Source organism: Phascolarctos cinereus, unplaced genomic scaffold, assembly GCF_003287225.1.
Source record: "Phascolarctos cinereus isolate Bilbo 61053 unplaced genomic scaffold, phaCin_HiC Scaffold_5;HRSCAF=322, whole genome shotgun sequence".
NCBI classification, from domain to species: domain Eukaryota; kingdom Metazoa; phylum Chordata; class Mammalia; order Diprotodontia; family Phascolarctidae; genus Phascolarctos; species Phascolarctos cinereus.
The window spans coordinates 408,188,356-408,208,838 of NW_027555958.1; the positions used below are offsets into that span (position 1 = coordinate 408,188,356).

Genomic DNA, 20,483 nt, shown 5'->3' on the forward strand with positions numbered 1-20,483 from the left:
CAACATGACTAATGTGAAAATATTTAATGTGAATGCATACGTAAAGCCTATATCAGATTGCACGTAGTCTTGGGGTGAGGGGAGGGAGAGAAAATTTGGAAGTGAATGCTGAAAACTAAAAATAAATATTTTTCAAAAAAAGAATCCTGGGCTTTAGCTCTTACTCCCATGCAAGAGGCCTGTACAGCTCCAAGGAAGGGCTATACAAGTTATTTCACCTGTCCCAACTACACTTTCCTCTCAATGAAGGGAATAAAATTTGCCTCTTTTTTTTGAAGATCAGAGGTCATTTTAAACTCATCTTACCCAAGAGATGACCAATACGAAAATTACATAAACAAAAGCTCAACGGTAAAATCTGACAATTCTTAAGTTGTAATCAATTGTCTTGTTTTCCTCAATGAAAATTATTCAACCAATTCTCTGGATTCAGAACTTTGAACTGAAACTTACAGGGATGTTCTTTAGCTCCTTTCTCCTGAAGAGGACTATGAGGTTCATACCTTATTAGTAAGTCAATATGCCCCCTACATCTTTGCCTACCAAAATCCTCCCTTCATGGTCCAACCCTGGTGCCACCTCTTCCATGAAGTCTCCCAAGGTCCATCCAGCTAAAAAGGGATCACTCTATTTCCAATTCTCTCGTCCTCATACATAGTAGGCCCTTGGTATTTGTTGAATTGAATGATTTTTATGAAGGATACCCAATTTTTTTTAGTTTTAATGTCTCTTAGCAAGAGTCACCAAAATGAATTACTCCAAATAAACAAGCCCATTCAAGAACTGTTTAATTCAATTCAACAAATATTTATTAAGCACTTACTGTGTGTAAAGGCTCTGCTGGCTGCTGGGGATACAAAGAAAAAAATGAAGTGGGCCTGCTCTCAAGAAGCTCACATTCTACTGAGGGATTATTACAGGCACATAGATAAACAAATGCATAATTATATAAAGCAATTTCAAGAGGGAGATAGGACTAACCAACTTGTAGGAGGAGACAAGGAAGAGCTTGCTATAGAAGGTGGCATCTGAGCTGTACTTTGGAGGACATTAAAGACTTCAAGAGACCAAGGTGAGGAGAGAGTGTATTTCAGACGTGGAGAACCACATGCAAAGGAACAGAGGTGACAGAGGGAACGTGATAGAGGACGAAGCAGAGGAGAACAAGGAATGTGTTCAAGTGCTTGTCATTAAGTTCATATCACACTCTGAATAAAAACCAAAAGAGTAAATTTATTTAAATTACTAAAATAGTTTTGAAAGTCATTTTTACAAATCAGCTGCTACAATTAATGTTTCCAAAAGGTACAATAAGTAGCATATTAATCACTTAAAATTATTTGGTCAGCAAAATATTTAATAAAAACATTTACCTCCCCACCCAATACTTTTTGTATGTATAAAATGACAATTTTTTTTTATCACTTCCTGTTCATTTGGGAATTTTTTTGGGAAAATAATTCAAATAATATGACTTTGGATTGTCAGAAAATCATTTTAATAAGGATGTGTGATTTATGAACGTAGGCAGCCTCACCAAAGAAGAATTAAACCATCTATCCATTTGCTATCAAATACAGGTCATTCAAAGGCAGTTATGAAACCAATGTCTAGCTCTAATAACACTCTGAAAGAAAACAAGAATAGAGATTTTCCAAGTTTCACAAACAAAAAAAAACCAACCCTAGGTCACTCCATAATTACAAGAATCTAAGAAAAACTATAGCAACTTAAGAGACTAGAATACTATAAATTACAGATTGAAAGATAAAACTGAAATATATAAGTACATTAAATATACATTTAAAAATTCTTCATCTGTGGTATTTTTATTTTCTTTTTGGCATGAGGCACTCAAAATAAACTTATATGCATAGTAAATCTTCATATTCTTCATGGAGTTTCATTAAATGACTCAGAATAAAACACATATACAGACAGAGAAGTTAATATTATTTACTGATCCTGCAATTTTAGATTTTCATTAAAATCAAAAGCTTTAACATATATGTTTAGAATAAACTACCCAGAATTTGCCCAGCCTTCAAGGGGTAACATTGAACTTACTGTCTCATGATATATTGCCTTCCAAATCTTATTGCAGGATCAGAAATTTCTTATGGGAAGAATATTTTGAGATGGCTATACTAAAAAGGAAAGACTGAATTATTAACTGGGATGATAAGGATGCTAAAAACATCTAGATCATCCAAGTCGCAATGGCTTATTGTTAAAATTTAATTTTGTGCAAGATTTTTTCCCCCATTTCCCCAACCCTTGAAAACTTTCAGTGCTTCTGTTATTCTAAGAAATAGTTAAGAGGGTAAATCCACACCTAAAATGTGCTAAAGGAAAGGGAACAGGAAAGCCCATAGCTATGTGTGAGGAGCTGTCATACCATTAGGCCAATGAATCAGGGGTAGGGAGTGGGGAGGGCAGGGGCAGGAGCAGGGGAGGTGGCAGGGAAAGCTTTGGAAGAAAATACCTAAACTAAAAAATTAGAAAACTTAATGGGAAAGAAGTCTATCAATTCATTAATCAGACAAAACCTATAATGATTCTGCTCCAGGTTCTCAAAGAGAACTCTTTGTGGAACCTGCAAACTAACTGCAACTCTAAGGTGCAGCCTTCACTGTTCTGTATGTAACGAAGAAAAAAAATTCTCTTCAGGATAACAGACCATATTAAGATGACTAAGAAATTAAAAGCATTTACAGTGCTTTGTATTCACTATGTCCTATGTTTACAACAGAACTTTAATTTCCTTTAAAAAGAAAATAGTTCTTGCAAAAAGAGCTCTGATTCTTATTACTGGTCAGAAGGCTTGAGAAGTTCTTGGGACATGAGGCATATTTCCTTTTCTGCCACAGTTATAAGCACACCCCACTTTTCAGGGAATTTTCAGGCTGAACAGGTAATACCAGGTGGGAGATACGGCTCCATAGTCCACTTAGTTTGTCTGAATCCATGTGATTATAGGAGTTAGGGGTGTCAGAACTGGTAAACTTGGCCTTGAGGAAATCCCTCACTTTCTCTTCAATCTCCTTTAGGCCTAAGTCAGTTCCCAGGGTCTTTTCTTCCAGTAGGACTGTAAGAATCAGGGCCACATCTTTGAAGGCAGCATTTTCATGATCACAATATTTGTAGAAGATGAGAGTGGAGCCTGCGGGGAGTGATTCAAAACGATGAACCACAGCTGCATTCTGGCCATTCTTGAATCCATCAGTCAGTTTCTGATCTACTTCCAGCTTGACATAATCACTGTCTTGGGTGGATCTGCCAGTCCCATTAATTCGGATTGCACGAACCCTATTGAAGGAGGAGTAGGCGTCTGCAATCTGTTCGCTCAGACACCTAAGCGTTTCTTCAGCATCCTGGGCAGCAGTCAGCAACAAGATGGCGGGCTGGGGCCGAGGGTGGGAACTATTCAAGTGTTTCTCCAGGAACGTCTGGCTCCTTTTCCATAACTTTTCATCCTGACTTCGGTACTTATTCATAAGCTTTTTCATCTGGTTCTGGAATTTCTGCACAGCAGTGGTTTCTACACTTGTGGTTGAAGTCCAATTTATGTAGAAAAAACTGGAGGCAACAAGAATTACTAATACCAGCAGCCACGCTATGACAGAAGACTTCTTTCTGGACTCATCTACTTAGGAATAACAGAAGGGACAAACATAAACATCACTTTCTCAGCTTCACAGAAGAATTGTTACATTTTTAAAAATAAAGTTACACGTGTGCAAAAATATTCAAGGTTACATATGCAAATATGTGTATGTGTTTCTTTAGACATGGTACTGGGTAATAGGTGATGATTTCTAAGGCTTATTCTAGCTCTAAAATGCTAAAACTGCAGAAATGATTAAAAAAAAATAGCCTTATAGTAATAAATAGAAAAATGCTTCAAGCAGTTTAGAACAGCACACAGCATACCTAAATATCGTTTATTTCTGCTGCGGCACAGGACAATATGAAATTGGAAAAGAATAATATTAGATCAAATTTATGAAATGATTTGTTACAGAAAATTAGCAGTTCATATTACACCCAAAAAGTAGACTATTTTAAATTAAATGTTTTCTAATATTGCAACTGTAATATGAGAATAAAAATAAAAGGATAATTTAAATTAATCTCTTCCATATATTACTAATAACAGCTGTGATTTTCTTTTATATTCAGGCACCTATGATACCCAGTTTTTCCAGTTGCTAGTGCTTTCCCCCTTCCCAAATTATCTTGTATCTTTTGTATATACCTATATATGTACATAGGACCCTAGAATATGTACTTATTATTAGCCCTCCTCAAGGGGAAGGACTGTTTTCACTTTGGTCTTCACATACCCTGGGTCTTGGTGCACCTGTGCTCTGCACATTAGCAGGTGCATAATAAATACTTGCCAGTTTTTTGGAATCACAGGCTCATTCTATTTTTCCCACGATACAATATAATTTAACAGTAGCAAAACTGAGTTTGGAATTTTCTCATTCTCGATTACAAACCATGAGAAGGGTGCTGTTTTGCTTTCCAGCTTTGCAGCATTCTGAAACGTCCAGCATAAGTGCTCATCAACATTGAATGTATCACAAAATCTGTCCCAGTCTGTTCACTTGCTACATCCTTTTGACTATGAGGCCAACAGAGTTTAAAGGGGAGATCCCAACATGTGGCTTTTCTTATATTAAACACAGACTCTAAAATCAATGTTTTCCTAAAGAGCTCCAGCCATGTTTCTTCAAAAGCAGTAGTTTTAACTATCTGATTATTAAAATATAGAAAACTTAATTGTAGAATAATTAGAAAGGAGTCTTGGTAAGGTCTAAGGTACAGAATAAAATAGGTGGTCTCTAAGGTTCATTTCAATTCTGAGATTTTATACTTCTGTGAATGAGCTTTATCACCAACATAGTTTCACTGAAGAATAAGGTCAAGTAGGAATCAAGAGGTACTTACTTTGGTTGACAGATAATAACGATTTGTTTCTAAGGTCTGATTTATGGAAGTTATCATCTGTTGAAAAGATTGAGAAAGAAGTATAATCATTCAATTTAGGTTTTAAAATTTAGGTATTTCCCTCTAATGAAGATAAGAAAAATAAAAGCTCTATCATATGGCAAAAGAAAGAACTTTACAAGGAGACCAAGAGCGTGCAGTCATAGCTTTCAACTCGAGTTTCTGTCTCTACCCATTTTTTCCATCTTCCCATTTGTCTAAGAGGAGGTAATACTCCTTCCCCAAACTAACCCCTTCATTTATGCCTTCAATCACCTCTGCCTCCCACTTCCTTTCTTTTGACTCTGTTTCTCCATGGAGTTAATTTTATCGTATTGACAAACATTTTAAAAGAACAGTCATCCAATGCCTCTATTTCCTCACCACCTACTCATTTCTCAATATCTTTCAATATGAATTCCAGTTTTGCCCTCTACCTCAACTGACTCTCCCTAACTACTTTCTTAAAAGTTACCAGAGACCTTCAAAAACTCAAGCGCCTTCTCAATCCTAAACGCTTTTGACAGCTCAGTAGCATCTGGTAATACTATCTCTACCCTCATTTCTGATTCTACCTCTTGCCTTCACCTTCATATAACAGAACAAACATTTAAGTCAGGGGTTCTTAATCTAGGGTCCATGAACTTGTTTTAAAAAAAAAAAACTTTGATAATGAAATGTGAATATAATTGGGTTTCCTTTGTAACCTTCTATATTTTATGTATTTAAAAACATGATTCTGAGAAGGGGTCCAGTGTTCACCAGACTGCCAAAGGGGTCTTGCAGCACAAACAAAGTTAAGAACCCTTACTGTAAGTCTTTACCAAAGTAAGCACTTTCCATGGCTGAGCACTGCTGGGGAGAAATTCTTCCTTGCACCACAGTGCTTCCAGTTAACGTGGTTTCTCCCTCCTAGAATTTCTAATATATATTTTTCCACTTTATTAAACAGCATGACCTGTGTTGCATCCTATTGTTGCTGCGTCTTTAGAGCCTAGCATGGTGCTTTGTATATATTTTAGGTACTTAGGAAATATTTCCTTAACTAAATTTGACCTCTATATATTCAATATTGAGCTCGTCATCATTCGCTCAAATTCTATTCCCCTTTTTGCTTTCCCTATTTCCATTAATAGCCTCACCATCATCCCAGTCACCATGGCTAGAAACTTTAGAGCTATGGGCACAACATTCTATAGCAAGTCTCAGGGTGGACATTCCCTGAGTAACTAAGGCAACCAAGCAAATATCCCCAAACATAAACATGAAGAGACTACAAAAATAAGCCCCAGGGAAAGAGGGCTCCATACCTGGACCCTGTGAGGCTAGGGGTCAGCTATGGAACAAGGATGATAGGCAGGCAGGGACAGCTGCAACATATGATGGAAAGAGTATTGGATCTGAAGTCAGGGGACCTGGGTTTGAAGCCTAGCTCTGTTACTTACTAACTGAATGACCTTGGGTAAGTTACATCGACTTCTTTGTGCCTCAGTTTCCTCATCTGCAAAATGGGGGGTGGGGTGGGTGGACTACATGGCTGTAGTTCCTAAAGATGAGGCAGGTATTGACTGGCCTTGAGAGTAAAACTTGGGACCAGATGATGACTGGGTTCAAATCCTGGTTTTTCCACTGACTCCTTTTGGGACTAGAGGTAAGTGACTTCCCTGGGCCTCAGTTTCCTCATCTATAAAATGAGGGGGTTGGACCAAGTGACCTTTTTAAAGTTCTTTCCAGCTCTAAATCTCAGATTTTATGATCTAGACCCCCCCCCAAATCCAAACTGGAAATAAGCTATTTTTCTTCTGATTTCCCTATTAGTTTATAATATTTTATGTCTTGTTTATCTTTGTACCTCTTTCAGGGCCTAGAATAATGCTGTGTACACAGTAGGTATTCAATATGTTTGTCAAATGAAATATTAAACTGCCCAGCAAATTATAAAATTGTATAAAACTAGATCCCCACATTATCTACATAAAGTAGTTACAAATAAAATTTGAAGATCCAATACTGAATGTTGTGATGAGGTCTTTTAAGTCAATTAAAGTATCACTATCCTACCTTACTCTTAATTATTTAACAGGAGTAGAGAATGTTCTGGGACAAGTCAAAGGAAAGAAGAAAAGAGGTCAAGCACATGATAAAATTTAATATACATCATACCATCTGAAAAATGATCATGAATCAAAGTCTGGCCTACTGTAGATGCTGCAAGGAACAAGAAAGAATTGAATGTAGGCTACTTAGAGACTTTTTCAAATAAACTTTGATGTCTGGTGTCTGTATCACTCAAATCCTGAATGCTTTCAAATTTTTTTCTTTAAAACTAACATTGGATTTTTTTTTCCAGATAAAGGAAAGTGATTAGTTGGTTTTCCAAACATTCCTCAAACCCATATACTATCGAGGTTAAGAATTCCTGGAACAGATAGATAAATTTTTGGCCTCAAGACCAAAAAGCAAAAAATGAATATACTCCCCTTAAAAAAAATCCCAAATGCCTCAAGGCCATTATGAACTTGCTAGAGCTAGTCATCAAAATAAGTCTAGACTGGGATAACTCATCCCCTATAACAGCTCTTACTCAAACTATGATTGAACTTAGATATTACAGAGACTCTTAATTTTTAAAAAATTTCCCATCATGATGAGGTGTCCATAATAGTTGTTATTAAGTAACACACCTAGGATTTACCTAATTAAAAAACCAGAGCTGACACACATTCTACAGTTACCACTCCCAAACGACCGATATACAATATCATTGATAAGGCAGGACATCCTTTAAAATCAGTTTATGGAACACATTACATTAAGAATAACATTCTTAATAGCAAAATTAAAATTCTTAATAACAAACTTAAAATATTGAAAGTAGCACAAATTTCCAGAATGAAACTTTTATGGGGTAGGGCCCATATTCTTCCCGCCTAAAGGGTGGAATGATAATTAGTCACTGCCCACACAGTAATAAGCAGATGACTGTGATCCTTTTATCCTCATCAATAACAGATAGCTCTCTAAGGAGAAGACAAGTTATTAACACATTAACATGGAAAACACACAGTAGCAGCACATAGCTCCAGGAAATGTAGAAAACACTGGACTGGAAGAAAGCAGACCTCAGTTCAAGTCTCAACCTTTCCACTTACTAATTGTGTGAACGTGGGCTTGGCCAGCTACTTTTTCTCCCTAGACTCAAGCTTCCTTGTCTATAAAAAATGAGGGGGAGGGGGTTGGAGTAGATGACCTCTATGGTCCTTTCCAACTTTAATCAGACATGGGTTTGAGGCCTGGGCTCCAACACTTATTAGCTTTGTAACTTTGAGTATATCTCTGAACCTCAGTTTCTTTATCTGCAAAACAGCAATAATATTTGGCTAAATAGGAGATTATCATCATTATTATACAGTGACTTACATGACATCGCAATCTGAAGGGACAAGTATCAGCTGAAAAACTCATGAACTATGTTTTCGCCCATTCATTTCTCTGCTCTTTGCTATTTTGGAAGTTGGGTAACTGGAGGAAATGCCCTTGGCTAGTGGGAAATAGACATGTCATCTACCCTGAAATACTGGTGGAGTGGTACTAAATCACTGGTGACAATAGTATAGTACTGCTTTCTATCTGAGCTGACAAAATTATGCAGTCAGATTGTGAGGCATGAATGTTGGAATGCTAAGCAAAGGAAAGAAAGTCATTAGGTTGGGGTAGGAGTGAAGAAAGGAAAAAGGAAATCTGTGCTGTCTGTTTTGAAGTAAATATAGAATTGTCCTTCCCCAAATGAACAGACTTCTTATTGTTATTACTATTGTTATTATTATTATTATTACCACTGCAGGTACTACAGTTTGAAGCTATAGTACACCTAGGATTTTTATTTCCTACTCCATATTTGCATTAAGGTGTTTTCTTTGTTTCCAAGGCACTTATGAAACACTTTAAAATGATATCATGGACTGGTCATATATGTTATAAACTCCACACACATAGTAATTTAATTTTCTATAATGTTGAACTGCAAGCCTGGTGTGGTATTAAAGTATTTTTGGGGGGTACTTTAGGCTCACTATAATATAATAAGATGTCTTTTAGGCAACTGACACTGTTCTTGGGAAACAGCAGCTACAGAAATTAGCTATGAGTAGCAAGGGAGGGAAGAAGAATAGACTGAGCCAAAAAGGAATTTTTAAAAAAAAATTTATTTATTTTTGGTTTTCACTTCCACAAGATTTTGAGTTCCAGATTTTCTCTCCATCTCATCCCTCCCCCAACCCCAAGACAGTGTGCATTCTGAATACCCTTTCCCCTAATCTGCCCTCCCTTCTATCTCTCCCGCCCTTCTCTTATCCCCTTCTTCTTCTATTTTCCTGTAGGGCAGGATAGATTTCTATACCCCACTGCCTATGTATCTTATTTCTCAGTTGCATGTGAAAACAATTTTTTAACATTTGTTTTTAAAACTTTGGGTTCCAAATTTTCTCCCTCCCTCCCTCCCCACCCACCCTCATTGAGAAGGCAAGCAACTTGATACAGGTTATACATGTGTAGTTATGCAAAACACTTCCATAGTAGTCATTCTGTGGAAAATTACTATATTTCCCTTCATCCTGTCCCGCCCCCCCCCTTAATTCTAGTCTCTCTTTTGACCCTGTCCCTCCTTAGAAGTGTTTTGCTTCTGATTACCCCCTTCCCCAATCTGCCCTCCCCTCTATCATCCCCCCACTCTCTTATTCCCTTCCCCCCTATTTTCCTATAGGGTAAAATAGCTTTCCATACCCAATTGAATGTGTATGTTATTCCCTCCTTAAGCCAAATCCGATGAGAATAAGATTCACTCATTCCCTCTCACCTTCCTCCACTTCCCTTCCACTGTAAAAGCCTTTTCTTGTCTGTTTTACGTGAGATAATTTACCCCATCCTACCTCTCCCTTTCTCCTTCTCCCAAGTATAATCCTCTCTCACCCCTTAATTTTATTCTCCAGATAGCACCCATTCATCTTCAACTCACCCTATGCCCTCTATCTATCAATCTATCTATACATATAATTTTTTTCCCCTCCAACTATCCTAATACTGACAAAGGTCTCATGAATTACAAATATCATCTTTCCATGTAGGAATGTAAACAGTTCAACCTTAATAAGTCCCTTATGATTTCTCTTTCCTGTTTACCTCTTCATGCTTCTCTCTCTCTTTTTTTTAATTTCACTTTTATTTGCATTCTTATGTCATATTTACTCAGGTGCCGTAAGCTTTTGTTTCTTCAGTTTCTTCTGGGATATCTTTTTCTTTTGAGCAGCCTCCTCTTCTGGTTTAGGAACAATTTGTTCCTTTTCAGTAAGTATCATCTCAACATGGCAAGGAGAACTCATGTATGGGTTAATTTGACCATGAGCCCTGTAAGTATGCCATCGCACTTTGAGAGCCTTGTTAACCTGGATATGCTCAATGACAAGAGAATCACATCCAAACCCTTCAGTTCTGCGTTACTCTCTGCATTTTTAAGCATATGCAGCAAGAATTCAGCACTCTTTTTGGGCCAACGACCGTAGGCTGGGCGCACCTGCTAACTCCACCATTATATTGCCTGAAGGGGAACACATTGTTACTTCAATGTGACATCTTTCAAATACTTTGTAGCTTTTCAGATATGCATGGCCTTGATAGCTTGGGCTGTTTCATGGGTGTTCTTGAAGTAGACCCGGAGATTTGAACCCCCTGACTTGCCTGATTTTGTGGGGTTCTCTGGATTAAGAGAGTATCTCACCATTTTAAATGATTACGTAGGATGAGTCAAGGGAAGAGCTTCATGCTTCTCTTGAGTCTTGTATTTGAAAGTCAAATTTTCTATTCAGCTCTGGTCTTTTTATGAAGAATGCTTGAAAGTCCTTTATTTTACTGACTATCCATTTTTTTCCCCTGAAGGATTATACTCAGTTTTGCTGGGTGGGTGATTCTTGGCTGCAATCTTATGTCCTTTGACCTCTGGAATATCATATTCTAAGCCCTGCAGTCCCTTAATGTAGAAGCTGCTAAATCCTGTGTTATCTTGATTGCGTTTCCATAATACTTGAATTATTTCTTTCTGGCTGCTTGCAATATTTTCTCCTTGACTTGGGAACTCTGAAATTTGGCTACAACATTCCTAAGAGTTTTCCTTTGGGAATCTCAGGAAGTGGTCAGTACATTCTTTCAATTTCTATTTTACCCTGCAGTTCTAGACTATCGGGGCAATTTTCCTTGATAATTTCTTGAAAGATGATGTTGAGGCTCCTGTTTTTGATCATGGCTTTCAGATACTCCAATAATTTTTAAATTCTCTCTCTTGAATCTATTTTCCAAGTCAGTTGTTTTCCCAATGAGATAGTTCACACTGTCTTCTATTTTTTCATGCTTTCGGTTTTGTTTCATAATGTCTTGATTTCTCATAAAGTCACTAGCTTCCAATTGCTCCATTCTAATTTTTAAGGAGGTATTTTCTTCAGTGAGCTTTTGGACTTCCTTTTCCATTTGGCCAATTCTGCTTTTGAAGGCATTCTTCTCCTCATTGGCTTTTTGGACCTCTTTTGCCATTTGGGTTATGCTATTTTTTAAAAAAAATTAATTTATTTTGAATTATCAACAATCACTTCCATAAGCTTTTGAGTTTTAAATTTTTCTCCCCTTCCTTCCCCACCTCCCTCCCCAAGATGGCCCACAATCTGATATCGGCTTTACATATACATTCCTATTAAACATATTTTCACATTAGTGATGTCGTAAGAAAGAATTAGAGCCAATAGGAGGAACCACCAGAAAGAGGAAACAAAACACGAGAAGAAAAAAAATAGCAAATAGTATGCTTCTATTTGCATTCAAACTCCATAATTCTTTCTTTGTGGATAGCATTTTCCATCATGAGGCCTTTGGAGATGTCTTAGATCCTTGTATTGCTGAGAAGGCTTAAGTCTATCAATATTAGTCACTGCAAAATGTGGCTGTTACTGTGTACAATGTTCTCCTGGTTCTGCTCACTTCACTCAGCATCAGACCATACAAGTCTTTCCAGGTTTTTCTGAAGTCAGCCTGTTCTTCATTTCTTATAGTACAATAGTATTCCATTACATTCATATATCACAACTTGTTCAGCCATTCTCCAACTGATGGGCATCCTTTCAATTTCCAATTCTTTGCCACTAGAAAAAGAGCTGCTATAAATATTTTTCTACACGTGGGTCCTTTTTCCATTTGTATGATCTCTTTTGGATATAGCCCTAGAAGTGCTATTGCTGGGTCAAAGGATATGCACATTTTTGTAGCCCTTCGGGCATAGTTCCAAATTGCTCTCCAAAATGGGTGGATCATTTTACAACTCCACCAACAATGCATTAGTGTTCCAATTTTTCCGAATCTTTTCCAACATCAATCATTTTCTTGTTTTGTCAAGTTGGCCAATCTGATAGGTGTGATGTGGTACCTCAGAGTTCTTCTGATTTGCATTTCTCTAATCAATAATGATTTAGAGCATTTTTTCATATGACTATAGATGGCTTTAATTTCGTCATCTGAACACTGACTGTTCATATCCTTTGACCATTTATCAACTGGGGAATGACTTGTATTCTTATAAATTTGTCTGGTATATTTTAGAAATGAGGTCCTTATCAGAGAGACTGGTTGTAAAAATTCTTTCCCAATTTTCTACTTTCCTTCTAATCTTGGTTGGATTGGCTTTGTTTGTCCAAAAACTTTTCAATTTAATGTAATCACAATTATCTATGTTGCTTTACATAATGTTCTCTGTCTCCCGTTTGGTCATGAATTCTTCTGCTCTCCATAAATCTGATAGCTAAACTATTCCTTGCTCTCTCAGTTTGCTTATAGTATCAGCCTTTATATCTAAATCATGAATCCATTTTGATTTTATTTTGGTATATAGTATGAGATTTTGATGGGTTAGGCTATTTTTAAGGTGTTAGTTTCTTCAGTATTTTTTTGGGTCTCCTTTAGCAAGCTGTTGAGTTATTTTTCATGATTTTCTTGCATCACTCTCATTTCTCTCCCCAGTTTTTCCTCTACTTCTCTTACTTGCTTCTCAAAATCCTTTTTGAGCTCTTCCACGGCCTGGGACTGATTCATATTTTTCTTGGAGGCTTTGGATGTAGGAGCTTTGACTTTGTTGTCTTCTTCTGGTTGTATGTTCTGATTTTCTTTGTCACCAAAGAAAGATTCTATGATCTGACTTTTTTTGTACAGTTTGATCATGATCCCAGCCAATTTCTTGAATTTTAAACTCTTTGTTAAGGTAGGGGGATCTGCTTCTAGTGTGGAGAATGTACTATCCCAAGCTTAGGGGGTTTTGTGCAGCTGTTTTCAGAGAGACTCCTAGGGACCTGTAAGTTTTCAGTTCTTCCAAGGTGGTATGATCAAGGGCGAGGTGTTTACTCCTTTCCTGGCCTGTGCTCTGGTCTATGAGCACTCTTTTCTGCCTTGGAACTGTGAGGAGGATTTTCTCTGCACCACCACTACAATCTCCACACCAGCACTCCTCCTCGCCCCAGGTGATCCAGGATCACCACTCAGAACTGTGACCCAGATCCAATCACAAGCAAAGCAAGAGAATCCTGCCTTAGTACCAGCAAAGAGATCTCTGCAATCCCCCTCTGATCAGTCACTTGATTCCCTTCAGTCTGTGGGCTGGAAGCTCCCAAAGCAGCTGCCACCCCATGGTTGCACGGGAACTGGGGCTAGGAACGAGTTTCTCTCTCACCATAGTCACAAACTTTTCTACTGACCTTCTAAGTTGTCTTTGGCATTTGTGGGTTGAGAAAGTTTGGAAACCACCACAGCTGCCCATGATTCAGTCCTCTGAGGCCTGCTCCAGGTTCGCTGAAGCCTAATCTTTGCCTGCTCGCGCACCCATGCTGAACTGCATTTCTCTCCCAGTCCAGCGCAATAGACCTTTCTAATCAACCATCCAGGTTGTCTTAGTCTGGAAATTTGTTTCACTCTGTCTTTTTGTGGGTTCTGCTGCTCTAGAATTTGTTTAGAGCCATTTTTTAAAGGTATTTGGAGGGGTTTGGGGGACAGCTCAAGCAAGTCACTACTTTTATTCCTCCATCCCCCAAAAAGGAATGTTAAGAACATCTACCAAATCTGTCTCAAAGCCTGATAAGTAGCAGCAAACAGTAGGAACATAAAATAAGGAGAAACATAGGGAGACCATGCTGTACTGAACAGAACAGAAAAGACAGAGATGCTCTAGGGGTAAGAGACAATAAGAAATATTAACAACTCATAAATATACACACACAAGTAATCAGGAGAATGTAATAGCAACTAGCAAGACTTAACAATGATAGCCAATGATACCTACATTATATACTTAAGCCCAATTATAATAAAATACAGGTATGGATTATGAAAAGGTTTAACTGAAGAAGGCCAACTTTATTCCAAAGTCCAATTCTTACTTTGTGGGAAAAACATGGGTAATGCAACCTAGATAATAAATTGTACCTTCTCTGTATACTCTACATCCCATTCACTCATCTAGCTTCAGGAGACTCACAGTGGCATGGACCTCTATGAAATCTAAGGGGACTTACTTGGCCTAGGCCCTAGATGAATGAATGCAGAATAGACACTTAGATTGAATGTCACTTCAGACTTAAGTACTATATCAATTTTCCTCTAAAAACAAGATTTTACTTTTGACTTATTTTTGCTGAAAGTATTGTGCACACTGAGTTTTTAATATGACTCTAATCCATGATGAAAATGTAAAGCATTTCTTAAGTTCTTTAAAAACAGATAAAATAAGTTACCCCAAACGTATAACTGCAAACAAAATCCAAAGGCTGTAACCATTATTACTTCAAACTGTGGTAATGAAGGTATGTTATGCAAACTAAACTCGAATGTCTTACTGGAGAAGGATCCTACAGAAAAAGGTGTCATCAGTAAAGAAATGGCAATACAGTATGGCAACAATGTACCACTGGAATTGTCATTCTGTCCATTTAAAAAGAGCCAAGGCATCTTACATGTCATTCCAAGTCTATAGAGCAAGTCAGAGCCCAATTGGAATTTTGTTTTGTTTTCTGCTCATCATGCAACCAAATTCTTATAACACTATCACTAACCTATTAACAACCAAACACTGGCAATAAAGAACCAAATATTCTTTTTAAAAAGCTTTTTTATCCTCAACTTAACCCAAAAAATTAACATTTCCATAGACAAAGTAGAACTTTAAGAAGATTCTATCTCTTAGCAAATAACCTTAAGAACATTTTATAACAAGCTGAAATTTATCTACTTACTTGGTGATTTTATCCGTAGTCTTGCATTTTGTCCAGGCCATTCCTGAGGTTTTATTGGAACTTGGGATGCTGGAGTAAAAACATCAAGATTTCTATGCACAGATTTTTAGAAACAATTATGTCCATTAAGACTACAGTGTTATGAGGTTAGTGACTCAGAAAGGCCAAAACAAGACAACTACTGGCAGTAAGCTCAGAAATAAAGGTAAAAGGCAAGAGTAGGGGGAGGGCCAGGGTCAATGATATGTGAGGCAGGATACCAAGATAAGGTTAGGTAAAACCTCTTAATCCCCATCTGACGTGCTCCTTACATAACCCATGTATTTACTCTACTCATCCTTAAATGTCATGGCACTAGTTAGGCAGAAAATACATATCTAATCAGGGAGGGACCACATTTTTAACTGAGAATGAATGATACAAATAAAATTCTATTTTCATCTTCCAGTGTTAATTTTTAACAAATGGGATGCATTTAATGACTTGTAGATAAATTGCCCATGAATTATGGACCCTTCCCATTTTTCCATCCTGCTGTCCCACTTTGAAACAAAAAAAACCTCCAAGATTAGTCTGGATGACACACGATAATACATCCATACTACAAAAGTAATTGCCACATACAGTGCATCTCTGATGTACCTATGATTTAAGAGGAAAAAGAAGTCAAATAATTTGAGGTCCTATTTGTGATACTTTTTGTGGAAAGAAAGCAAGATTATTCCCTTTGCCAGCAGAAAAAAAAGCAAACACATTCATGTACTTACTTAGCAATGGTGACGGCTTATTGGGAAGTTTTACTTCTTGGCCTGCAACAGAAAGCAGAGGTAGAAAAAATACAATACTTAAAGGCTAAAAACAAAAGTGTTCTTACAGACCAGAATTTGGCATTTGTTGTTTTATTTTTTCATTTTAAAGACCAGAAAATAACAAAATAATGGTCCCAAGATTTTTACTGGCCCAAGGTGACCAGACAGCTGCCTCTAGGTCTTTCTAATTCCAAGAACTAGCCCTCTCTCCCTGTCTTAGGAGGCCAGGACTCAGGCTTCTTCAATACTCCACCTGTCCAATATTAATAACATTTTCATCATATGATTGGTACCTTAGCATAAACATGAGGAAACTATGTCCAGGGTCACACAACGCTTTGTCAATTAGACACCCTGGATGTTACCAATAAGCAACTTTGTAGCCATTGCCAGATAAGTCACAAGGTAAGAGTTATGTTACTCTACCATGTGAAGCTTCTAGGTGATAGTTATGAACCATAAAATTTGTATGACCAAGTATGAAAATCTTGATGTTACCAAGGCATGATTTATTGTAACAAGTTTCCCTGAAAAGTACTTACATGGGTAACATTTGGACATTTGGTATAAAGACAGACTGAAATCTAAAATCCAAGATCTTAGAAGCAAAAGGCACATAAAGATAATGGAGGATTTAGAAAAGCAGTTTTTTCAAATGTTCTTATTCCATTCTGAGCATTATCTCTATCTTGCTATGTCTGAGCTAAAATTCAGGCACTAGGTGAATGAAAGAACAAAACCAAAATCTGTAAAGAAGGTTATAAAAGAAACAATTCAACCCTCAAGGTTTCTTGAATTAGATTACAATAAAGAAGGGAATTGGGGAATAAACTTCCAACATGTGTGGAATTTTACATACAGAGTACTTTGGGGGTTGCCTAATAATTACACCAAATTTTTTTGTGCATCCTACCCAAGAAAGTAGAGCAAAGAAGTTATTCTTTTCCTAACCAAAGTACATAAGGTTCAAACTGTTTTATGGTCAATGTAATCAAAAGCAATGAATAAAATCACAAGGCCACTATCAACATGAATCAATGCCTATGAAGGTCACAGAAAGTGATATATTTTTTTTAAATTTCAAATTCAAGCCTGGGAATAGATATAGGGAATTCAAGAAATTCAGACACTTTAAGATGCACACTATTCCCTCTCACCTCATTTCTCACTGATTTATTTTTACTGTTTGCTATACTTAAAACTGCAATAGATGACCTGGAAAAAACAAGAACAGCACCTGAACCTACCTGTAAACAGAAAGGTAAGAAGGAGGAAAGAAGGAAACATGCCTAAAAAACATACTCTTGCATGACTGCCAATGAAATTCTGCACACTGACTAGGAGATCTAAAAAATACAGGCAGACATACTGAAATCAAGACATATTTCATGTTTTAAAAGCACAGTTCCACAGTTAAAAAACAAACAAACCATACCACAAGGCAATGATTGAATCTATCATGGTACCTGAAGGTATTTGCTAGAACTGTGTAACACACTGTTTATGGAGCTGTGAGTTGGTCCTACCATTCTGATAAACAATAATTTGGAATTATACTATAAAAGTCACTGAACTGTATCTATATTATGTCTGACCCAGTGATACTGGCATTAGGCATAATTGTGACTACAAAGGTCAAAGATGGCAGGAAAGATCTCATATATTAAAAAAATGTTTAAAGTAGCTGAGAACAAAAGGGGATGCTCATTCTCTGGGAGCGGGCTGAACAAACTCATATACGAACTTGATGGAAAATTATTTCATCATAAGAAATAGCCTAGATGAAGAATTCAGAGAAGCATGGGAAGACAAGTCTGAATGGATGCAGATCAAAGTAAGCAGAGTAATGAGGACAATTTACACAATGAACACATTAATGTCAAGGAAAACAATACTGAAAGTCCTCAGAATGCTGACTGATGCAGTGAACAGGAATGATTTTTGATGACTGATGGGAAAAGCATACTTTTATCTCTTGTCAGAGAGGTGAAAAGCTATGGATGAAGAAGGCATACATTTTCAGGCATGGCTGACATGCTGACTTGTTTCTCTTCACTGTACTTATTTGTTACCAAGATGGGTGTGATGGTGGGTAGGAGAAGTCACAGGAAGTCCCAGTTATATAAAAAAAAGTAATAGATGGTTTTGGCCTTTTCCCTAGTATTACTCTTTGGAGATAATTGTAATAAGACACAGAATATGGCATAGAGGAGGGGTGATTAAAAATCTTTTAGTTGTGAAAAATTCTAATAATTCAAAATGACAAGGCTACAGCAGAACATGAGAACATTAGAGGAGGAAGGGATCTGAGAGGTTCTCTAATTTAACTCACTCATTTCATAAATGAGAAAATTGAGGCTCAGAGAAAGGATATGACTTCTCCAGGTAATATAAGGAGTTAATGGTAGAGCTGAGAGTGGAACCCAGGATCCAGATCTGTGTTGTTTTTCTTTTAAGTATATACAAGTAAACAAAGAAAGATTTAGATTTAGAAATAACATAAATGTATAGCCTATATCGGATTGTGAGCCGTCTTGGGGAGGGTGGTGGGGAGGAAGGGGAAGAAAAATTTTGAACTCAAAAGCATATGGAAGTGATTGTTGATAAATCAAAATAAATTAATAAAATAAAAAAAATAAATAACATAAAGTTAGCAAACTACTGAAAGTTTAATACATCACACAGAATAATGACTCCTGGAGGAAAAAAAATTCATGTTGATGAAGAAGTGGATCAGGAAGTAAGGCTACAGTTGTCTTTGTCTTTTATGTTCAACTACCTAAAATGGAGGTGCTATTTGTGGAACTGTTTTATTAATCCTTGAGATTCAGTTACTATATACTTCAAATAACTCTTAACTGGTATCATATTCTGTGAGACCTCAACTGATTTAGGTTGTTGATCATTTAAACACAGTAAGATTTTTGGATCCTTGAGCTTCAGAGAAATGACAAATTCCTTGAGCCTGTGGTCAAAGAAAGTTATGGTTTTAATCTGAGTTTTCCCATTTTACGGTAAGATTCTGAACATTCACAAAGTAATAAATAAAAAATAAGTAAATAAATAAAAAAAGTATTACTTTCCTACATGCTTGAGGACTTTCATGTTTGTGATATATTATGCTGCAATATAGTCTATTTTGGTTTAAAACTAATTTACTTAATTTTACTTGTTAATTGCCACTATATGTAATCTTCCTTTAGAGTCTGTACTATATTAGTGTCTGAATTAACTTCAAAATGATAAAACTAAAATTTCCTTTACACATAAGAAATTTTTAAGGTAATAAATTCACATTTCTATAGTACTTATAGATTTACAAAGTGCTTTAACTATAGTCTAAGTCAGAGAGATGGCAGGCAAATACTAAGTCATCTGTGGATCATTAAAAAATTCCAAAACCCGTTCCATTAGATTCAAGAAAAAGTTCTGAACAGCTCAGTGCTGCTGAGTAATGAGAGCTGGCATTTATAGAAGGCATTAAGATTTGCAAAGCACTATACACACATTATCTCATTTAGTCCTCACAATTCTGTGAAGGTAGGTAGTATTACTGTTCCCATTTCACAGACCAAGAAAGCTGAGGCAGAAAGGGTTAAGTGACTTGCTCAGTGTCACATAGCTAATGTCTCAGGCTGAGTCTGAACTTGGGCCTTCCTGACTTTAACTCTAGCGCTACATCATATAAGTTGCCCAATTATTATATATTGCTAGAAGATGAAGCAGGTTAGTCACCTTCAAGGTGGCACCATTAAACATACCTAGATAATGCAGCAATATCTCTCCTCTGTCAATCAACATGCTCCATTTCTCTTCTATAGAAATATTCTTCCTACCTATCTTAGTGTAAAAGATTCACTTCAAATCAGTGGCATTTTTCAAGCCCTTAGACAATGTCCTAGGAGTTGGGAATACAAAGACACAGGGTACCTTCTCAAGGAGCTTAGCTGCTACTGCAAAAAGAGGAGGAAGGGACAACATTAAGGCAGATAAACAGTCAGCCACATCACTGGGGACAATCACTAGCAGAGGAACAAAGCCTTGTCCAGGCTATGGAAAGCCTTGAGAAGTCTCAGGGAGTTACAGACTCCCCTAGATAAGCAATGGCATAAAACTACTAATGGCCGGTCACCTCCTTCAAGCTCCCAGAGCTTCGTTCTCTGGCTTCACCCTCTAAAAAAATCTGGTTTGCTATTAAGAGGGATGACAGAAACACAGACCACTGACTCAAACTGTCACTCACTAGTAACAGCTATAAGACAAAACTATGAGCTTTTTATTTGAATGCAGAAGGGACTGCAGTGCTTTCACAGGGATTGTGGGAGAAAAGTCTGAGAATCAACACTGTGGAGGGACTAAAGTCTTAGAC

General features: G+C 37.0%; 1 protein-coding gene across 5 annotated transcripts in view; it reads right to left on the reverse strand.

Annotated features, from left to right (window-relative positions):
• Positions 1-1,213: 1,213 nt before the first annotated feature.
• The window catches only part of TOR1AIP1 (torsin 1A interacting protein 1), a 39,084-nt gene continuing 19,814 nt past the window's right edge, over positions 1,214-20,483 (reverse strand). For 2 of the 5 annotated variants that reach the window (XM_020984341.2, XM_020984339.2), the window contains exons 7-11: positions 16,073-16,114; positions 15,306-15,374; positions 7,159-7,203; positions 4,957-5,013; positions 1,214-3,649 (exon numbers count right to left, since the gene is read on the reverse strand). In XM_020984341.2, coding sequence (XP_020840000.1) covers positions 2,871-3,649; positions 4,957-5,013; positions 7,159-7,203; positions 15,306-15,374; positions 16,073-16,114 — 992 coding nt within the window. In that variant the 3' untranslated portion in view covers positions 1,214-2,870. The remainder of the gene's footprint in view (positions 3,650-4,956; positions 5,014-7,158; positions 7,204-15,305; positions 15,375-16,072; positions 16,115-20,483) is intronic. The other 3 variants (XM_020984340.2, XM_020984343.2, XM_020984342.2) reach the window with 3 other exon arrangements.